Source organism: Setaria viridis, chromosome 7, assembly GCF_005286985.2.
Source record: "Setaria viridis chromosome 7, Setaria_viridis_v4.0, whole genome shotgun sequence".
Classification (NCBI taxonomy): Eukaryota; Viridiplantae; Streptophyta; class Magnoliopsida; order Poales; family Poaceae; genus Setaria; species Setaria viridis.
Genome location: NC_048269.2, coordinates 25,928,398 through 25,942,957, shown reverse-complemented (window position 1 = coordinate 25,942,957; position 14,560 = coordinate 25,928,398). Strand labels below are relative to the sequence as shown.

General features: G+C 47.6%; 4 protein-coding genes across 5 annotated transcripts; 3 read left to right on the top strand and 1 right to left on the bottom strand.

Moving 5' to 3' along the window:
* The first annotated feature begins 443 nt into the window (after positions 1 to 443).
* Positions 444 to 3,459, top strand: LOC117862832 (acyl-acyl carrier protein thioesterase TE3, chloroplastic). 2 transcript variants are annotated; one of them, XM_034746356.2, is made up of 5 exons: positions 444 to 1,621; positions 2,014 to 2,117; positions 2,371 to 2,480; positions 2,621 to 2,644; positions 2,922 to 3,459. In XM_034746356.2, the coding sequence occupies exons 1-5, from the start codon at positions 1,422 to 1,424 to the stop codon at positions 3,078 to 3,080; spliced, it is 597 nt and encodes a 198-aa protein (XP_034602247.1). In that variant the 5' UTR covers positions 444 to 1,421; the 3' UTR covers positions 3,081 to 3,459. The 2 variants fall into 2 exon arrangements, with proteins under 2 accessions (XP_034602247.1, XP_034602246.1); XM_034746355.2 differs by having other exon boundaries at positions 829 to 1,621; positions 2,621 to 2,716.
* A 1,723-nt stretch (positions 3,460 to 5,182) lies between these two features.
* On the top strand, positions 5,183 to 6,432 carry LOC117864800 (acyl-acyl carrier protein thioesterase TE3, chloroplastic). The gene is made up of 4 exons (XM_034748892.2): positions 5,183 to 5,478; positions 5,590 to 5,690; positions 5,800 to 5,909; positions 6,019 to 6,432. Exons 1-4 carry the CDS (start codon positions 5,183 to 5,185, stop codon positions 6,229 to 6,231), a joined length of 720 nt encoding a protein of 239 aa, XP_034604783.1. The 3' UTR covers positions 6,232 to 6,432.
* Positions 6,433 to 9,038: 2,606 nt separating this feature from the next.
* On the top strand, positions 9,039 to 10,680 carry LOC117862555 (acyl-acyl carrier protein thioesterase TE3, chloroplastic-like). The gene is made up of 4 exons (XM_072295332.1): positions 9,039 to 9,435; positions 9,577 to 9,686; positions 9,812 to 9,907; positions 10,268 to 10,680. Exons 1-4 carry the CDS (start codon positions 9,039 to 9,041, stop codon positions 10,382 to 10,384), a joined length of 720 nt encoding a protein of 239 aa, XP_072151433.1. The 3' UTR covers positions 10,385 to 10,680.
* Positions 10,681 to 10,757: 77 nt separating this feature from the next.
* Positions 10,758 to 13,630, bottom strand: LOC117862554 (protein TRIGALACTOSYLDIACYLGLYCEROL 1, chloroplastic). Its single transcript, XM_034746047.2, has 2 exons — positions 12,407 to 13,630; positions 10,758 to 11,141 (listed from the first exon to the last, which is right to left on the bottom strand). Exon 1 carries the CDS (start codon positions 13,548 to 13,550, stop codon positions 12,528 to 12,530), a length of 1,023 nt encoding a protein of 340 aa, XP_034601938.1. The 5' UTR covers positions 13,551 to 13,630; the 3' UTR covers positions 10,758 to 11,141; positions 12,407 to 12,527.
* Positions 13,631 to 14,560: the final 930 nt, after the last annotated feature.

Below are 14,560 nucleotides of genomic sequence, written 5' to 3'. Positions count from 1 at the left end.
TGATGTTGCAGCGGTACTACGGCGAAGGGTCCCGCATGGCGGTGGCTTTCTCGGTGCGGTGCGGTCTGTTTCTCTTGGTTCCTTGTCAATGCGGGGTAACGCACAGGCTTCAGCGACTATATGAGAGTAAGAATGTTGGTAGTTGTCGCGATTAGGCTTCGGTTCGGCTGCCGTTGTCAAGTGGAGTGGTGCGGTCGCGTTGATGTCCAATACAACCAGTTGGTTTTGGCGACTTCAAGTTGAGTTGAGTGGTTCCCGCCCCAATCCAGTTTTTTTCTTTTCTTTTCCTGCCTGTAACCTCCCAAGGTCGTAATTTTGTATTTTTTCTATTATATAGATAGAAACTCGCACTATTAGTTAAAAAAAACTGTTTCATGCGTCTGGACTAACGGAGAGTGCTTTGGCGCGGCCATCACAGTATGCAACAGCTTGGTCCCTAGAGCATCCCAGGAAACATCACTCCAGGGAAGTCAGCTTTATTGCAGGTTCAAATCATGGAATCGACTCAAAGGATGCATGATATGTGTGGCTATTCTAATTCTGGACCTAACGCTTTCGATTTTGCCAATCAATTCCGCCTGCAATCGTAGCATACAGTATAGAGAGTTCCGCTGACCGTGCATCCATGGACCGGAGCTCGCGGCGTGAAAGTCTGTCCGTGCATCCATGGCCGGCCGCCGCCTCCTCGTTAGAGTGTGCGGATGGTTTTTGGGCGGAGCCTGGATGGCGGGGCGTCGGGCGGAGGCGGCCCCGAGCACGGACATGAGCGCGGCTGCGCGGGGTTCGGCGGACTCGGATAAGGCCATCGCCGGCTGCGTGCCGGCGTTCAACGTTTTTTCAAAAAGCACCCTAGACCGGAAAACTTTACACAAAACCCCCTAGTACACCAAGACCCCGACTCCGCCATGACCGCCGAAGGTCTCCCCTCCCCGCGCGGCTCCGGCGACCCGCCACGCAGCCTCGCCGTTGCGTGAGGAGCTCCACTCCTCTTCCTCCTCCGGATCTCCCTCCCCGCTGTCCCGCCGAATCTATCTTGCCTCGTCCGCCTCCCCCCGCCATCGCCATCGTCAGGGGCCGGGCGGCGGCCTCGCGGGGCGCCGGGTGGCCGCGGTTTGGCGCCGCTGTTCAGGGCAGCATTAAGCTCCTGGTGCTTCCGGAAGAGCCCGATCGGTGCCGTGGTGCTAACGAACGGGGCGCTGCCTCGGGAGTCCCAGGCTCCCGGCGCGTCGTGGGGTTTCCCGCGGGCGGGAGGAGGAGACAGATGGAACGGCAGCGTTTGGCAAAATCAAGACGAGTTGGTTGGTTGGGTGGCACCGTGGCAGGCTGGCTGCCTCCAGCACTACTAGTACCTTTGGCCAAGCTGGCAAGCGGCCGCGCCGCACCAGCCCACTCCCCGCCCGCCCGCCCGCCCGCCGGCCGCAATGCAGCAGCCGTTCGCGCGCCTCGTGCCCATCGCCCGCCCCACGCTCCCGCCGATCCACGCCGGAGCCGCCGGCCCGAGCTATCCACCCGTCCACCGGGCCGCGGCGCTTCGCCGCGCGCCGCTCACCGCGGCCGGTCGGCGCGCGTACCGCCCCCTCGCCGTCTCCGCCCAATCCGCTAGTCCCACCGCCGGCTTGAGGTATATCTAAAGCTCTCGTACTTAGTTTATTCATGGGATGTGAAATAGATTTTGCCAAATTGCGGTCAGAAGGAAGAAGAGTGAAATTGTGGGCACGCTGCTGTTGTTTTGGAACATAGCTACCTGGGAAGGAGGATCTACTAATTTTTGCCGATGCTGTAGTATAAGAGTGCGCAAATTCATTTCGGAATTTAGTGATCTGTGCATGTTGGTCGCTACCTTTGCCATTCTGTGTTATCTTTAGCTGGAAGCTTTGACCGTGATTCCTTGAGGAACATTCGTAATGTGGAATTGTGGATGATAATTTAATTCCTGTAAGATATATTGTTCGTTCAAACTGAACTTCAGATGCACATGGATGCAGAACTGTTGTTAATCCTTTTGATTTTCAGGCAAGACCATGATTTTTTCGAAGTGGAGATGAAGGTGCGCGATTATGAACTTGACCAATATGGTGTTGTTAACAATGCAGTCTATGCTAGCTACTGCCAACATGGTGAGTTCCATCCATAGCAGAAACTCAGGAGTCAAAATAACCGGTAGTTTACGCTAGTACTATTGGTCAGTATACACAAGGATCTAGATAGCATCTAAAAAATCCACACTCCATATCCTGTTATCATGGTTTGTTCTTGTAAAACTATTTCTAGTTCCATATCCTGTTATCATGGTCTGTTCTTGTAAAACCAATTTTAGTTTAGGTAGCATATTCAGTCTTATATCCTGTTCTATGCCTTGAACTTGAGCAGGTCGTCATGAGCTGCTTGAGAGTGTAGGCATCAGTGCAGATGCAGTGGCACGCGGCGGCGAGTCACTGGCCCTCTCTGAGCTGCACCTCAAGTACTTCGCTCCTTTGAGGGTAACTTTCCCAAGCTGTGCAGAAAACGAAAATTCAAGAATTTGATGAAATTCTGTGAGCTGGAAAGCTTGGATTATGCATATCACCACATGGCAGTTTCTCTTAGTTATGATGCCTCCTTATCTTCTTTGGACTACCAGAGTGGTGACAAGTTTGTCGTTAAGGTGAGGCTTGCGAGCATCAAAGGTATACGGATGATATTTGAGCACATCATTGAGAAGCTGCCTAATCATGAGGTGTGTCACAGTTACATGTTCAGAACAGATAGAATAAGAAACTCTGCATTTCAAGCACTTCTGCAAAAAAATTATTATGTAGCCACAACCTGGGTGGGATTGTGTCACCAGTCACCACATACAAATTGCATATTATTTATACAAACCATTCTATACAGATAAAGATGCATATATTAAAATTCCCACTCCCTGTTTCTCTTTGCAGCAAATTCTGGAGGCAAAGGCAACAGCTGTTTGTTTGAACAAAGACTACCGTCCTTCCCGCATACCTCCTGAACTATTGTCCAAGCTGCAGATCTACTCATCAAAGGACAGTGAAGGGTCAAGTGAGAATGCAAACAATCGCAATAACAGTTGCAACTAATTTTGGAGGCAAAGATAAGGGCTGTTTGCTGAACAATAGACTACCACCCTATCTCGAGAACTGTTATCCAAGCTGCAGCTTTTTTCATCCAAGGGACAGCAGACCAGTGATTGCGTTAATAATCATAATAACCGTTGCAGCTGATTGTGGAGGCAATGATTTCAACATTTTGTTTGAAAAAAATACTACCGTCCTGCCCATGTATCTCCAGAACTATATCCAAGCTGCAGCTCTTCTCATTCAAGGACAGCATATTAGCAGAGGCTGGTAGTAACAGTAGAGCTACAGTCCGTCTGCATTGTGATTTTGTATGTGTGTAATTGTTGGTCTGATACATTTGATTTGCAATGTATATTTTTAGCAAAGAAAGTTCGTTTAACACTGGATGATGCAGCAGTACCATGAGCTTCAGGACACATACATCTATTAAGAATAGGAAATACGCAGTGCCCATGGCTCAGATGTGAGAATAGATTGCATAAAACTGTCAGCGCCAAAGCGATATTTAAGAACCTCCCATACAAATTGCCTTAAAAAAAGTCCAAGTTTACTCCCCCTCAAGCATGGCTTCAGCAGGGCACATGCAAATCACAGGAAGTGGTGTTGGAACCGGGCAAAACAAATGAACTGCATGCTTCTGCTTGTTTCATACCCCTACTACAAAACAGTTCTTCCGTCTTTTGAGTTTTGACACGGAGATGATCAAAGCAAAGGACTGCCTCTTGGTATGAAATAATGATTATAGTAATCCAAAGAAAGATAGTTTCTGCCAGACGCTATAAATAGGACTAGACTTCAAGAAAGAAAGAAAGTGTACGACAGTAGTCTACACACCAGTTAATTTCTGCGTGCTTGAGTTTTGACGTAGATGTCAACCATTTTACTTACACGGTGTTTCTGAAAGTAAATTAACAGTTAGCAACAATGTGATTGCATTTTGAGAGACAAAGGTGTGGAATTTGCATTTTCCATTTCTGAAGTAGTAAAGTGTGTTCACCATGATTGATAGTTAACATGCTGGTGCTCCTTTGGTTATTTCGGTTGCATTTCCAGCAACTTTTAAAGGACGTACGAACCAACCGTCTGCTGTTCGTCATTTGTGAGGCGTCCCCGCAATAAAAATTCAACACCATGGGACACGACTGACTAGTTTAATCCGAACCCTTTCGTCGTCGTTCCCTATTAGTCATGAGTACTCCTAAGTAATAATCAAGACACGAGGCTTCTACACGTTATGTTAGGCCTTCATCCTGCATGACTCGGCGGACCCACTTCAAGGTGTCCCCACCCGTCATCCACTTCCAGGATACCTCTCGGCAACGGCAGAACCGAGCAAACCCATCGACGGTCAAGGCCACGCGCCTCCAACTTGACCTCGATTCACACACGCCTCCTCAAGCTCATCAAGCTCAAGCTCAAGGTACTTGAACAGTCTGAAGCCCAACTCCACGAGAAGTACAATCCAGTGGTCATGGGCTCCAGTAGTCAGCACGGTAGCCCAAACTCGCAGCTGGTCCTTGTTGGATTAGTTAGACTAGACCAAGCTCATCATACCTCAATTAGTTATGTTTTCACAGTGAAATCTGTTCATCGGGCTCTAAGTATTAGACTTAGAATGATGGCTCACATTTTCTTAATTTATTTTAGTAAGAAAAACAATGATATTTTTAGTGGTAGGAAATATGTTCGCCGATAACGAAACATGTGAGACGATTTTGTCAATTTAACATCTACGGCTCAGTTTTTCTCATACATTGTGCGTGTGTGGATTTACAGAATGAGCAAACTTTATGTGCATATAAAGCATTTTCATCCATATTATGTTTTAAGAAATAGAGCAGATGAAATGGCAAAGCCCAATGGCGGCTCGCCCACACACAGGATTGGAAACTTTTCGGAGTAAAACCCCACGACGAGGACAGTTGAATAGCCGGCGATTTTCGGGCCATGCTGCTTTGATTCTCCGTCAGACCGTCACCTATATAAGACGCCACGCCTTGGCATAATGGCATCAACGATCAGTGCGATATATCTAACGCTGGCCACTAGATATCCAGAGTTCAGAAACGAACCTGCCACCACAGTTCGCTCGCCGATCGCCAATGCAGCAGCAGATGGCCGGCCTCGTTCGTCAGGTCACCGGGCTCTCCCTTCGGCCGCGCCCTGCCGACGTGAGCTCCGGCATCCATGGCCAGCACCGCGTGGTGGCGCGCACCGGCCGGGCGCGTACCGGCAGGGTCGTCGTCGCGGTGGCGCACGTGGCTGCGCGGCCCAAGTACTGCCGGCTCCGGGGAGCGGCTGCCATCGCCGTCCCCGAGACCAGCCGCCAGCTGCTCGACCAACAAGAAGTTCGCCCCAGCAACGACACCGCATCGAACCCGCTTATTACCACCATCAGGTCCTCTTCGATCCCTTTGCTAATTTGTTTCCAGGAAACCACCATGCCCCCTAGGCCCTAGCTGAATGATAATCCTGATGAGATGTCTGCGTGGTACGAGAACACATGCAGGAAGGACAAGTTCTTCGAGATCGAGATGAAGGTCCGCGACGACGAGCTCGACGAGTACGGCGTCGTCAACAACGCCATCTACGCCAGCTACCTCCACAGTGGTAAGCCATCGTTCATTCTCCTACACTTTTTTTTGAAGAACTTCATTAGACACGCATATGTATCTGCGAGTATATCTATCAATTCTCTGAGCCGTCGTTATGTTGCCAGGTCGTGACGTGGTGCTCGAGCAGCTGGGCATCAGCGTGGACTACTGGACATCCACGGGCAACGCCATGGCTCTCTCTGAGCTGAACCTCAAGTACTTCGCGCCTCTCAGGGTACACGCCTGCCTTCAATCGTTCGCTATGAACGCATGCATGGAAAATTCCTCGTGAAAGGAAAATAATCCCGCAGATTTTACTTATATTTATATACTTGCATCGTCAGAGTGGTGACAGGTTCGTCGTCAAGGTGAAGCCCGTGCAGATCAAAGGCGTGCGGATGATCGTCGAGCACATGATCGAGACCCTGCCGGATCGTAAGCTCGTATTGGAAGGCAGAGCGACCGTTGTTTGCCTCAACAAAGACTTCCGTCCAACTCGGGTGTTCCCGGAGCTGTCAGCGAGGGCAATGGAGGTCTTCTCTTGCAAAGTTGCTTAAAAGGTTAACTGAGGGTTGTAAGATTAAAAAAACAAACACGACGAAGACGGAAGCAATATTCTACAGACTGCTTTCACGATAGATCATTTTTCTTCGTTCTATGCTGTCATGGTGTATATGGTTCAATTCAATTTGTTTCGCCTAAATTTGTACCACCAGCAATGTACGAGATGGATATAAATAAAAGAGCCGAGAGATGCATTGTTTGTTCAAGTTACCCTCAACAATGCGAACACGAACTGGGATGCAAGCTTAGGTTCTTAGGTTCTTTAATCTGGAATCGGAACTTCCCTTCAGTTAACTTGTTGGTGTTGCATGCAAAACAGAACATAAAGTTTTTCATGCCTATTTTCTTGTAAAAGTAAAACAGGTCATTTTTTATTTTTGATATTGATATTTGCTATAGTTGTACAGAAAAAGCGAGAAACTATTCAAAGCAAAGTCAAAGTTCGTGAACATACTTAAGGCATTATGTTGTCAACGAACGGGTTAACACAGTCTAAGCTGGCTATAACGCCCATAATGTTTATCTTTGGTAATTCCCAGAGACTGCAGATTCTGTGGTACAAGTATTATTATCTCTGAAATTTATAAGGTCTCGTGGAAAGCTAATTAGAAGTGACTCTGTCATGACCGTGCAAATCAAGAGGTGAAAGGGGCAACAATAACGGTACAATCCACCACCCTCAAGAATGAAACATAGAGAATGTTGTACGTTCTAACTTCTAGCAAGCTTCCTCTTCTGCCGAGCAACCAGGACTGGAAAAGGAGACTCCCTGTTACCATCGGGATAAATTCGCTGTAGTCGATCGCTTGGATTCTTGTGGAGCACGCGCCGGAGTAGATTGCGCCATGGCTTTGGCCTGCGACGTGATCGATCTCCTGGGACGGTGTGGGTCGAGTCGAAGCTGTCCCGATCTGTTCCGACTAGATCGATCTAGACTGATCCCGTCGGGCAAACCCACTCTTCTCTTCTTCTTCTCTTGTTCACATCCAAATCAATATAATTATTTCCCACTCTTTATCCTTCCCAATCCCACCCATATCTAATGGATATTAATTTTGTATTATATATATATATATATATATCCAATTGATTAATCATACTCTCCCCATTTCTAATGGGTATATAATTTTTTTACCCATACCCTCCCCATTTGAAGTGGGTGTGCATTTAGGGAGAAAGTATGGATACCCGGTGACAGACATAGCATTGATGTTGGTTTATCTGACACGCATGACTATCCTACTGGTGTATCTTCCAGAGTTGCTAACGGAGTATGGCAGTTCTTCTCGTCCATGGATGCTAAAGTTCTTCTCATTTTGCAATTTTCCTCGCTACGGTGTGTTCACCGTGATAATTGACAGGTGTTGCAACTTGGCATGTTATTTAGGTCGATGCATAATTTCCTGTAAAATGAATCAGCGACCCACTTCAAGATGGCCCCACCCGCCATCAACTCCCAAGAATACCAAGGCGAACGACAACACCAACACTTTGCTATCTTTTTGAAACGAATCAAGTAGGAGAGTTACTTATTATATTGATAAAAGAGGTGTACACTGAGCAAACAATAAAGGTTAACAATGGAAGAACGACTACGACAACTACAACTAAAATGGACAACTCCACCGACAAATGGCTTCACTCGTAGTCACAGTATGAGACACAAGGTAATACCTAACAAAGAGATAAAGAAATCTCTACCAGCAGCTAAAAAAAAGCACGACCTTTAATTTCAAACAATTTCTTTAGCAGCCTTTGCCATTACCAAAGCCATCAACGGTCAAGGCCACGTGCCTCCAACTTGACTTCGATTCACAAGTGCCTTCTGAAAGCATCTCAAGCTCGTACTAGATGAGCAGTACAGTCGGAAACCCAACTCCGAGTACAATCCAGTGGGTCCTGGTCCTGCGCTCCGGTGCTCAGCTGTCGTAGTAGCGAAAACTTGATGCCGGCCCTGAGACTCGGTGTAGAGTTTCGTTACTCAGTTTCTAAGAACATCACGTAGCTTGACGAAGAAAACAACACTATACACGATACATAATTGAATTTTAATTGTTGTGCGGTGTTAAGATTCGAACCCTAGGTTCTCACCTGGGGTTACCCTCATTTTTTTTATGGTGTTGAGATTAAATACAACGCACCCTCCATTCCAAATTATAAGTTGTTTTGGTTTTTCTATACATAGATATTATTATACATCTAGACATAGGATATATCTAAACGCATAACAAAAATCTATGAATCTAAAAAACCAAAACAACCTATAATTTGGAACGGAGAGAGTACGAATTATCAATTATGTAGACACTTACAATTGTACCTACATTGAATACTAGCGTAGCGTGGAGATAAAATGAATTGCTCTTAGAAAGTTCTTGTAACTGTGTATGCTGGGTTTCATCTGCACATAAATTTCATTCATGTGAAGTCTAATTTGTCTCCTCGTTTCATACCGCATCAAAAAAAAAATTCGTGCATGCCATTTATCGAGATGAAAATCCAATCTCATGAAACTTGCAAATGGCCGAGCAAATGGCAGAGCAAGCCCGGTGGCTCGCCCACGCACACTATTAGAATTTTGGGAGTAAAACTCCACAGGCCACGGCGAGGAACATTTGAATAACCGGCAATTTCATTTCATGCCCATGCCTCGATTCTCCATGTACCACCTATAAAAAGCTGCCACGCATTTGCCATCAAAGGCATCAGAAGATTCAGCCACCAACGTATCCACAGTTCGGCTAAGAACGTAGTACGTGCCACTGCCACACCACCATTTATTCGCGCTCGCAAGATCGCAATGCAGCAAAAGATGGGCGGCCTCGTTCGTCAGGTCACCGGGCTCTCCCCTCGCCTGCGCCCTGCCGATGTGAGCTCCGTCACCCATGGTCAGCACAGCTGCGTGGTGGCGCGCAACGGCCGGGCGCGTCTTGGCAGGGTCGTCGTCACGGCGGCGCACGTGGCTACGGGGCCCAAGTACTGCCGGCTCCGGGGCGTGGTTGCCATCGCCGCCCCCGACGCCATCAGCCGCGAGCTGTTCGATCAGCGAGCTCGCCCCGGCAATAACACCGCGTCGAACCAGCTTACCACCATGAGGAAGGACAGGTTCTTCGAGATCGAGATGGAGGTCCGCGACGACGAGGTCGACGAGTACGGCGTCGTCAACAACGCCATCTACGCCAGCTACCTCCACAGTGGTCAGCCATCGTTTGATTAATTTATTCCAAGATGTAGCAGCTCTCGAAGATTATCCATTATATTATTCCTAGCTAGTAGACGCACGGCACGTATCTGCGAGTATCCATCAGTTCTTTGAGCCGTACGTATCACGGTATCAGGTCGTGACGGGATGCTTGAGCAGCTGGGCATCAGCGTGGACTACTGGACGTCCACGGGCAACGCCATGGCTCTTTCAGAGTTGAACCTCAAGTACTTCGCGCCTCTCACGGTACATGTCTACCTTGGTTCATTTGCTGTGAACGAATGCATGGCAAGTTATTCCTCGTGCAATAAGGAAGATCTCAAAGAATTTACTTACGTTTTAATAATTTATTACATGCGTTGCATCGTCAGAGTGGTGACAAGTTTACGGTCAAGGTGAAGCCTATTCAAATCAAAGGCGTACGAATTATTGTAGAGCATATGGTCGAGACTCTGCCACGTCGTAAAGTAACCCTCCGTTTCAAAATATAGGTTATTTAAATTTTATTCTAAATCAAAATTGTTCAAATTTAATTAAATTTATAAATATATATATATTAACATCTACATATAAACAAATATACTAACAATACATATTTCATGGCGAATTTAAAAAAAAATTAATTTGATGTTGTAGATGCTGGTGTATTCTTTTTTATAAACTTCTGGTCAAAGTAAAGAAAATTGACTTAGGACACATTTAAAGCATTGTAGTTTGGAACAAAGGGAGTACACGCAGGAACTAGAAGCGTGTTATATGTGTTAGGTTGTTAATGATCATAAGCATATCTATCTCACAAGTCACACCTTTGTTGCTACTCTTGGCAGCTCGTATTGGAAGGCAGAGCGACCGCTGTTTGCCTCAACAAAGATTTTAGGCCAACTCGAGTATTTCCAGAGCTGTCAGCAAGTTTGATGGAGGTCTTCTCTTGCAAAGTCGCCTAAAAGATTACGAGGATAATCATAGGGGGAATAACAGGAAATTATACTCACTGCTTTCGCATGTATCTTGTATGCTGTCAAGGTGTATATCAGTATATGGCTTGATATATACTTCGATTTGTTTCGCCAAATTTTGTGCCTACAATGCACGAGATACATGTAAAGAAATAAGAGAAGCGAGGGATGCACTGTTTAAGCTCTCTCTCTCAACAACGCGAACATCTCTTCAGTTGACTTGTTGCCTTGTTGGTGTTGCAAAACAGAACATAAGAGCATCCCCAGCCGGCTTTTCAGTTTTAGCCCCTGCTTCTCTGAACATGAGGCCTCTTATCTACTCTCTCCACCCGAAATTACTATTAGTTTTAACTTTTCTAGATACATAATTATATATCTAGATATATTATATATCTAGGTGCATGTAAAAAACTATGCACGTAGAAAAGCTAAAATAAATACTGTGACGGAGGGAGTAGATTCTAACTCATACTTCCCAACGCCCTCGGTGCAGGGCACCCCGCTCCCTTTTTCTGATGAACGCACACCGACACCCTGCTCCCTCTTCTCTCACTCCCTCTCCCTCCTGCCATGGCCGAACCTAGCTCCAGCACGACCCCCCCTACAAGCTCTCCCTCACTCCTAGGCAACGCCAAGGCACCGCGCACAATGACACTGGTGATGCGAGAAGTCCGGGGCAACGCACTAGCCTCAGCAGTTGGTGGGATAAATGAGGTAGGACTGTAGGAGCTCTCAGCAAGGTCTCCTGCATGAGGTAGGGAGTTGAATATGAGCTTCTTTGATACCTCTCTTCAGTTATTTTCTTGTAAAAGTAAATCAGGTTATGGTTCTTCATGTTTGGTATTTGCTATAGTTGTGCAGAGAAAGTGAGAAAGTATTCAAAGCAAAGTCAAAGTTCGTGAACGTACTTGAACTCTATTACGTTGTTCAACAACGGGATAACAGCGTACGCTTGGCTGTGCCCATAATGATTATCTTTTGTTAATTATCAGATACTAAAGATTCTTATTACAAACTCAAGTCACGAGATAATTTGCATACTTCAAGATGTATCTGTATCAAATCGTGGCGAGCTACCTAGAAGTAATTCTGCTGCGAATAAACGTTTACAGATTTTTTTTATTTTTATTTTTGCAAGGAAGAGTAGAGCCTACATAACTTGCACAACAAACAAATTTAGAACCACTCATGACGAAATTCTCATGTGAAATTTAACCAAATAAATGAAGGTGAAAGGTCCAAAGTCCAATTCACCATTCCAGAGAGAGGCAGAGACATGTCCTGATGATGCAATGGGCAACATTGAAATTTGGTTTACCAAGGATTACAGAAGTTGTCACAGCTTCGATAATAACAGCACCAATCACCTGAACCCCTGAAGCATCAAGGATACCAATACTGTGCACGCACAGCCGGGGAATTCCAGCATTTAGTCACCCTCAAGAATAAACCATCTAGGATGTTGAAAATCATCTACTGCTACCATTATTTTGCTGAGCAAACTCATGTCTCACACATCCATTAATCTGGCTATTCATATTGGAACCTTGAGGCTCTGATGTTTGTTTCGATAAACAAGGTACAATGTATTTTCCAGAGTTGCTAACAAACAATTTAAGGTCTTCTCATCCATGGATGCCTAATGCTAAGGAGGCAAGATTATCTACACTGCTAGGAAAGCAAGATGCATAATAGGGGCATATGTGCTTTCCAGGCATATATGTTGCACTTGGTCAAGAATATTATTAAACTGTTGTTTTCTGAAAAAAGTAGATCTCCCAAGCAGTCTGTATTTACATAATTACATTGCTGCACTAAGCAGATTGTAACCAGATTTTCTTTATACTTATATTAGCATGAGTTATACTGGTTCGACCAATAGTTTTGTGAATAAGTTACACATGAATCACTGGCAAATAATTGAGCAGCAATTTAGCACAACAAAGGTATAACAGAACACAGTAAATGACTTCTCGTGGATACCAGGGGGGAAAAATTGATGCATGTCACCTGAAGAGTGGCTGATGTTGCAATGTCCGCCTATTTGAATCCGCTGCACCATTCTTGTTAATGTACAAGACTATGCTATGCTCCTACAAAGCAAAAAAAATTCCTCTGCGGTGACCCTGCCTCAACCCATTGCATACTTGAGTGAATCACCAGCACCCTGGAAGAACAGGCATGACAGAGCAAAGTCCGCAACGAAGATCCCAACAAGAGAAACAACCACCGCAGATGTTGTAGACTCGCCAACGCCCTTGGCTCCTCCATGGGTTGTGACACCCCAGGCACAGCTCACCACCGCGATAATGGCACCAAACACTTGAGATTTCAGCAAGGAGCTGATCAAGTCCCATGGCCGCAGAGCTCTGCGCGCCGACTCCAAAATGATGCTGACGCTGACGCCAAAGACGGAGTCGGCCAGGAATGCCGAGGAGGCGAGGCCGAGCGCGAAGCTGATCAGTGTCAGCACCGGGAGGGCAAGCACGCAGGCAAGGACGCGTGGGACGACGAGGTAGTCGACGGGGTGGGCGCCGAGGACGCGGAGGGTGTCGGTCTGCTCGGACACCTGCATGGTGCCGAGCTCGGCGGCGAATGCGGAGCCGACGCGGCCGGCGGCGACGACGGCCGTGACGACGGGAGAGAGCTCGCGCGCGAGCGCGAGGGCGAGGACACCGCCGACAGATCGGTGGAGGCCGAGGCGCGTGAACTCGCGCACGAACTGGATGGTGAAGGCCATGCCCACGAAGGCGGCGGTGAGGAGCGCGACCCCCGCGCTCCCCGGCCCCACGCGGCGGAGCTGCGCCAGGAGGTTGCGGCGGTGGACGCGGCCCGTGAGGACGCGGTGGAAGACCTGGCCCGCGAGGAGCAGCGCCGAGAGCCCCCGCCAGATCGCGCGCGGCGGGGACCAATTCGCGAACAGGGAAGGCGGCGCCGCAGGCGCGGGCGAGGGGGCCAGAGGGGGCGGCGGCGGAGGGGAGTTGTTGCTGTTGCTGTTGCTGGCGGTGGTGGGCGTGAGGGAGAGGCGCGGAACGGGCAGGCGGCGGCGAGACTGGTGTAGGCGGAGGAAGACGGATTTGGGGCTGGATAGGTGGAGGAGCGGGTGCGTCGTGGCGGAGGTGGGGCGGAGGAGGAGCGCGGCGGCGGACGACATCGCGGCGGTGGTCGGAGATCGGCTCGGCGGTGGCTGAGTGGGGTGGGTGGGGAAAGAGATGGGGAATGGCGTGGTGGTGCGGACTGCGGAGGAGGGGGTTCTTGTCTCGTGGGCTTTTCGACCTCGAGAAAAGGCACTATGGCCCATGGGCTAAAAAAGATGTGCATGTTTGAAAATGTTCGTTCGATATTATGGGCTCAGAAGAGTTGGGTCGAGATGGTCGTCTTCTTCGCCGGTTTCTATGGGCATGGGCCATGTTCGGAAGCGTCCCTCAAATATCTCAATCCTATGCGTTGTTATTAAAAAACAATCGGAAACATGGGTTTCCATTAAACATTGGCTTCCCCTTAAAAAAACATTGGCTCGAGGTCTGTCACCGGAGACCAAATGGGTTACACATTCTGGTGCTTGGTCCATGAACACGTTTGAACCAGCAACACTCAACCCAACACCATAGGCAGCCAACACATACGGGCTTCTGTCCCAAACAGATGATTTGAGAATTGAGTGCTTCACCAAGGATGGATGCATCCGTCTCCACAGCAACATGAGTCTTCCCAGTACGTTGGACAGCTCTTTCGACACTACACGGCGCTGCTGTCGCTTCTGCATGCAGGGGGCTTGATAGCCATTGCAGGTTTCCAAATCCCAAAGCCGGCTCGTGCTTCAATTGTTCTGAACTTCTCATTTATGCTTGTGATAAAGCTCAGGCAACTCTGAACGTTCGAGTTCATCTGCATCTTAGAGATGTCTTTCTGTCACGAACTGTCTGACTGCACGTGTGTCTTGTGTTCCATCCTTGACGCGCAGCTTGGGCATTGCAGTTTGCACCTGTCTGCTTCCCTCCTGCCATTGCTTTTCCTCGCTTTTAATCCTAACAAACGATTTTGCATCAAAAAAAAAATCCTAACAAACGATTATTTGTCAAAAAAAATCCTAACAATTAACAAACGATGATCATTCAGAGCGCACCTGAAGCATTCAGGTACCGATGGTTAGTAATTGAAGGG

Excerpts from the sequence above, each read along its gene's own strand:
- LOC117862555 (XM_072295332.1), top strand. The coding sequence starts at position 9,039 with ATGCAGCAAAAGATGGGCGGCCTCGTTCGTCAGGTCACCGGGCTCTCC. Across the intron at positions 9,436-9,576 it reads CGCCAGCTACCTCCACAGTG|GTCGTGACGGGATGCTTGAG; the intron begins GTCAGCCATCGT and ends TCACGGTATCAG. Across the intron at positions 9,687-9,811 it reads AGTACTTCGCGCCTCTCACG|AGTGGTGACAAGTTTACGGT; the intron begins GTACATGTCTAC and ends TTGCATCGTCAG.
- LOC117862832 (XM_034746355.2), top strand. The coding sequence starts at position 1,422 with ATGCAGCAGCCGTTCGCGCGCCTCGTGCCCATCGCCCGCCCCACGCTC. Across the intron at positions 2,481-2,620 it reads AGTACTTCGCTCCTTTGAGG|AGTGGTGACAAGTTTGTCGT; the intron begins GTAACTTTCCCA and ends TTGGACTACCAG. Across the intron at positions 2,717-2,921 it reads AGAAGCTGCCTAATCATGAG|CAAATTCTGGAGGCAAAGGC; the intron begins GTGTGTCACAGT and ends TTCTCTTTGCAG.
- LOC117862554 (XM_034746047.2), bottom strand. The coding sequence starts at position 13,550 with ATGTCGTCCGCCGCCGCGCTCCTCCTCCGCCCCACCTCCGCCACGACG.
- LOC117864800 (XM_034748892.2), top strand. The coding sequence starts at position 5,183 with ATGCAGCAGCAGATGGCCGGCCTCGTTCGTCAGGTCACCGGGCTCTCC. Across the intron at positions 5,479-5,589 it reads CCGCTTATTACCACCATCAG|GAAGGACAAGTTCTTCGAGA; the intron begins GTCCTCTTCGAT and ends GAACACATGCAG. Across the intron at positions 5,691-5,799 it reads CGCCAGCTACCTCCACAGTG|GTCGTGACGTGGTGCTCGAG; the intron begins GTAAGCCATCGT and ends TTATGTTGCCAG.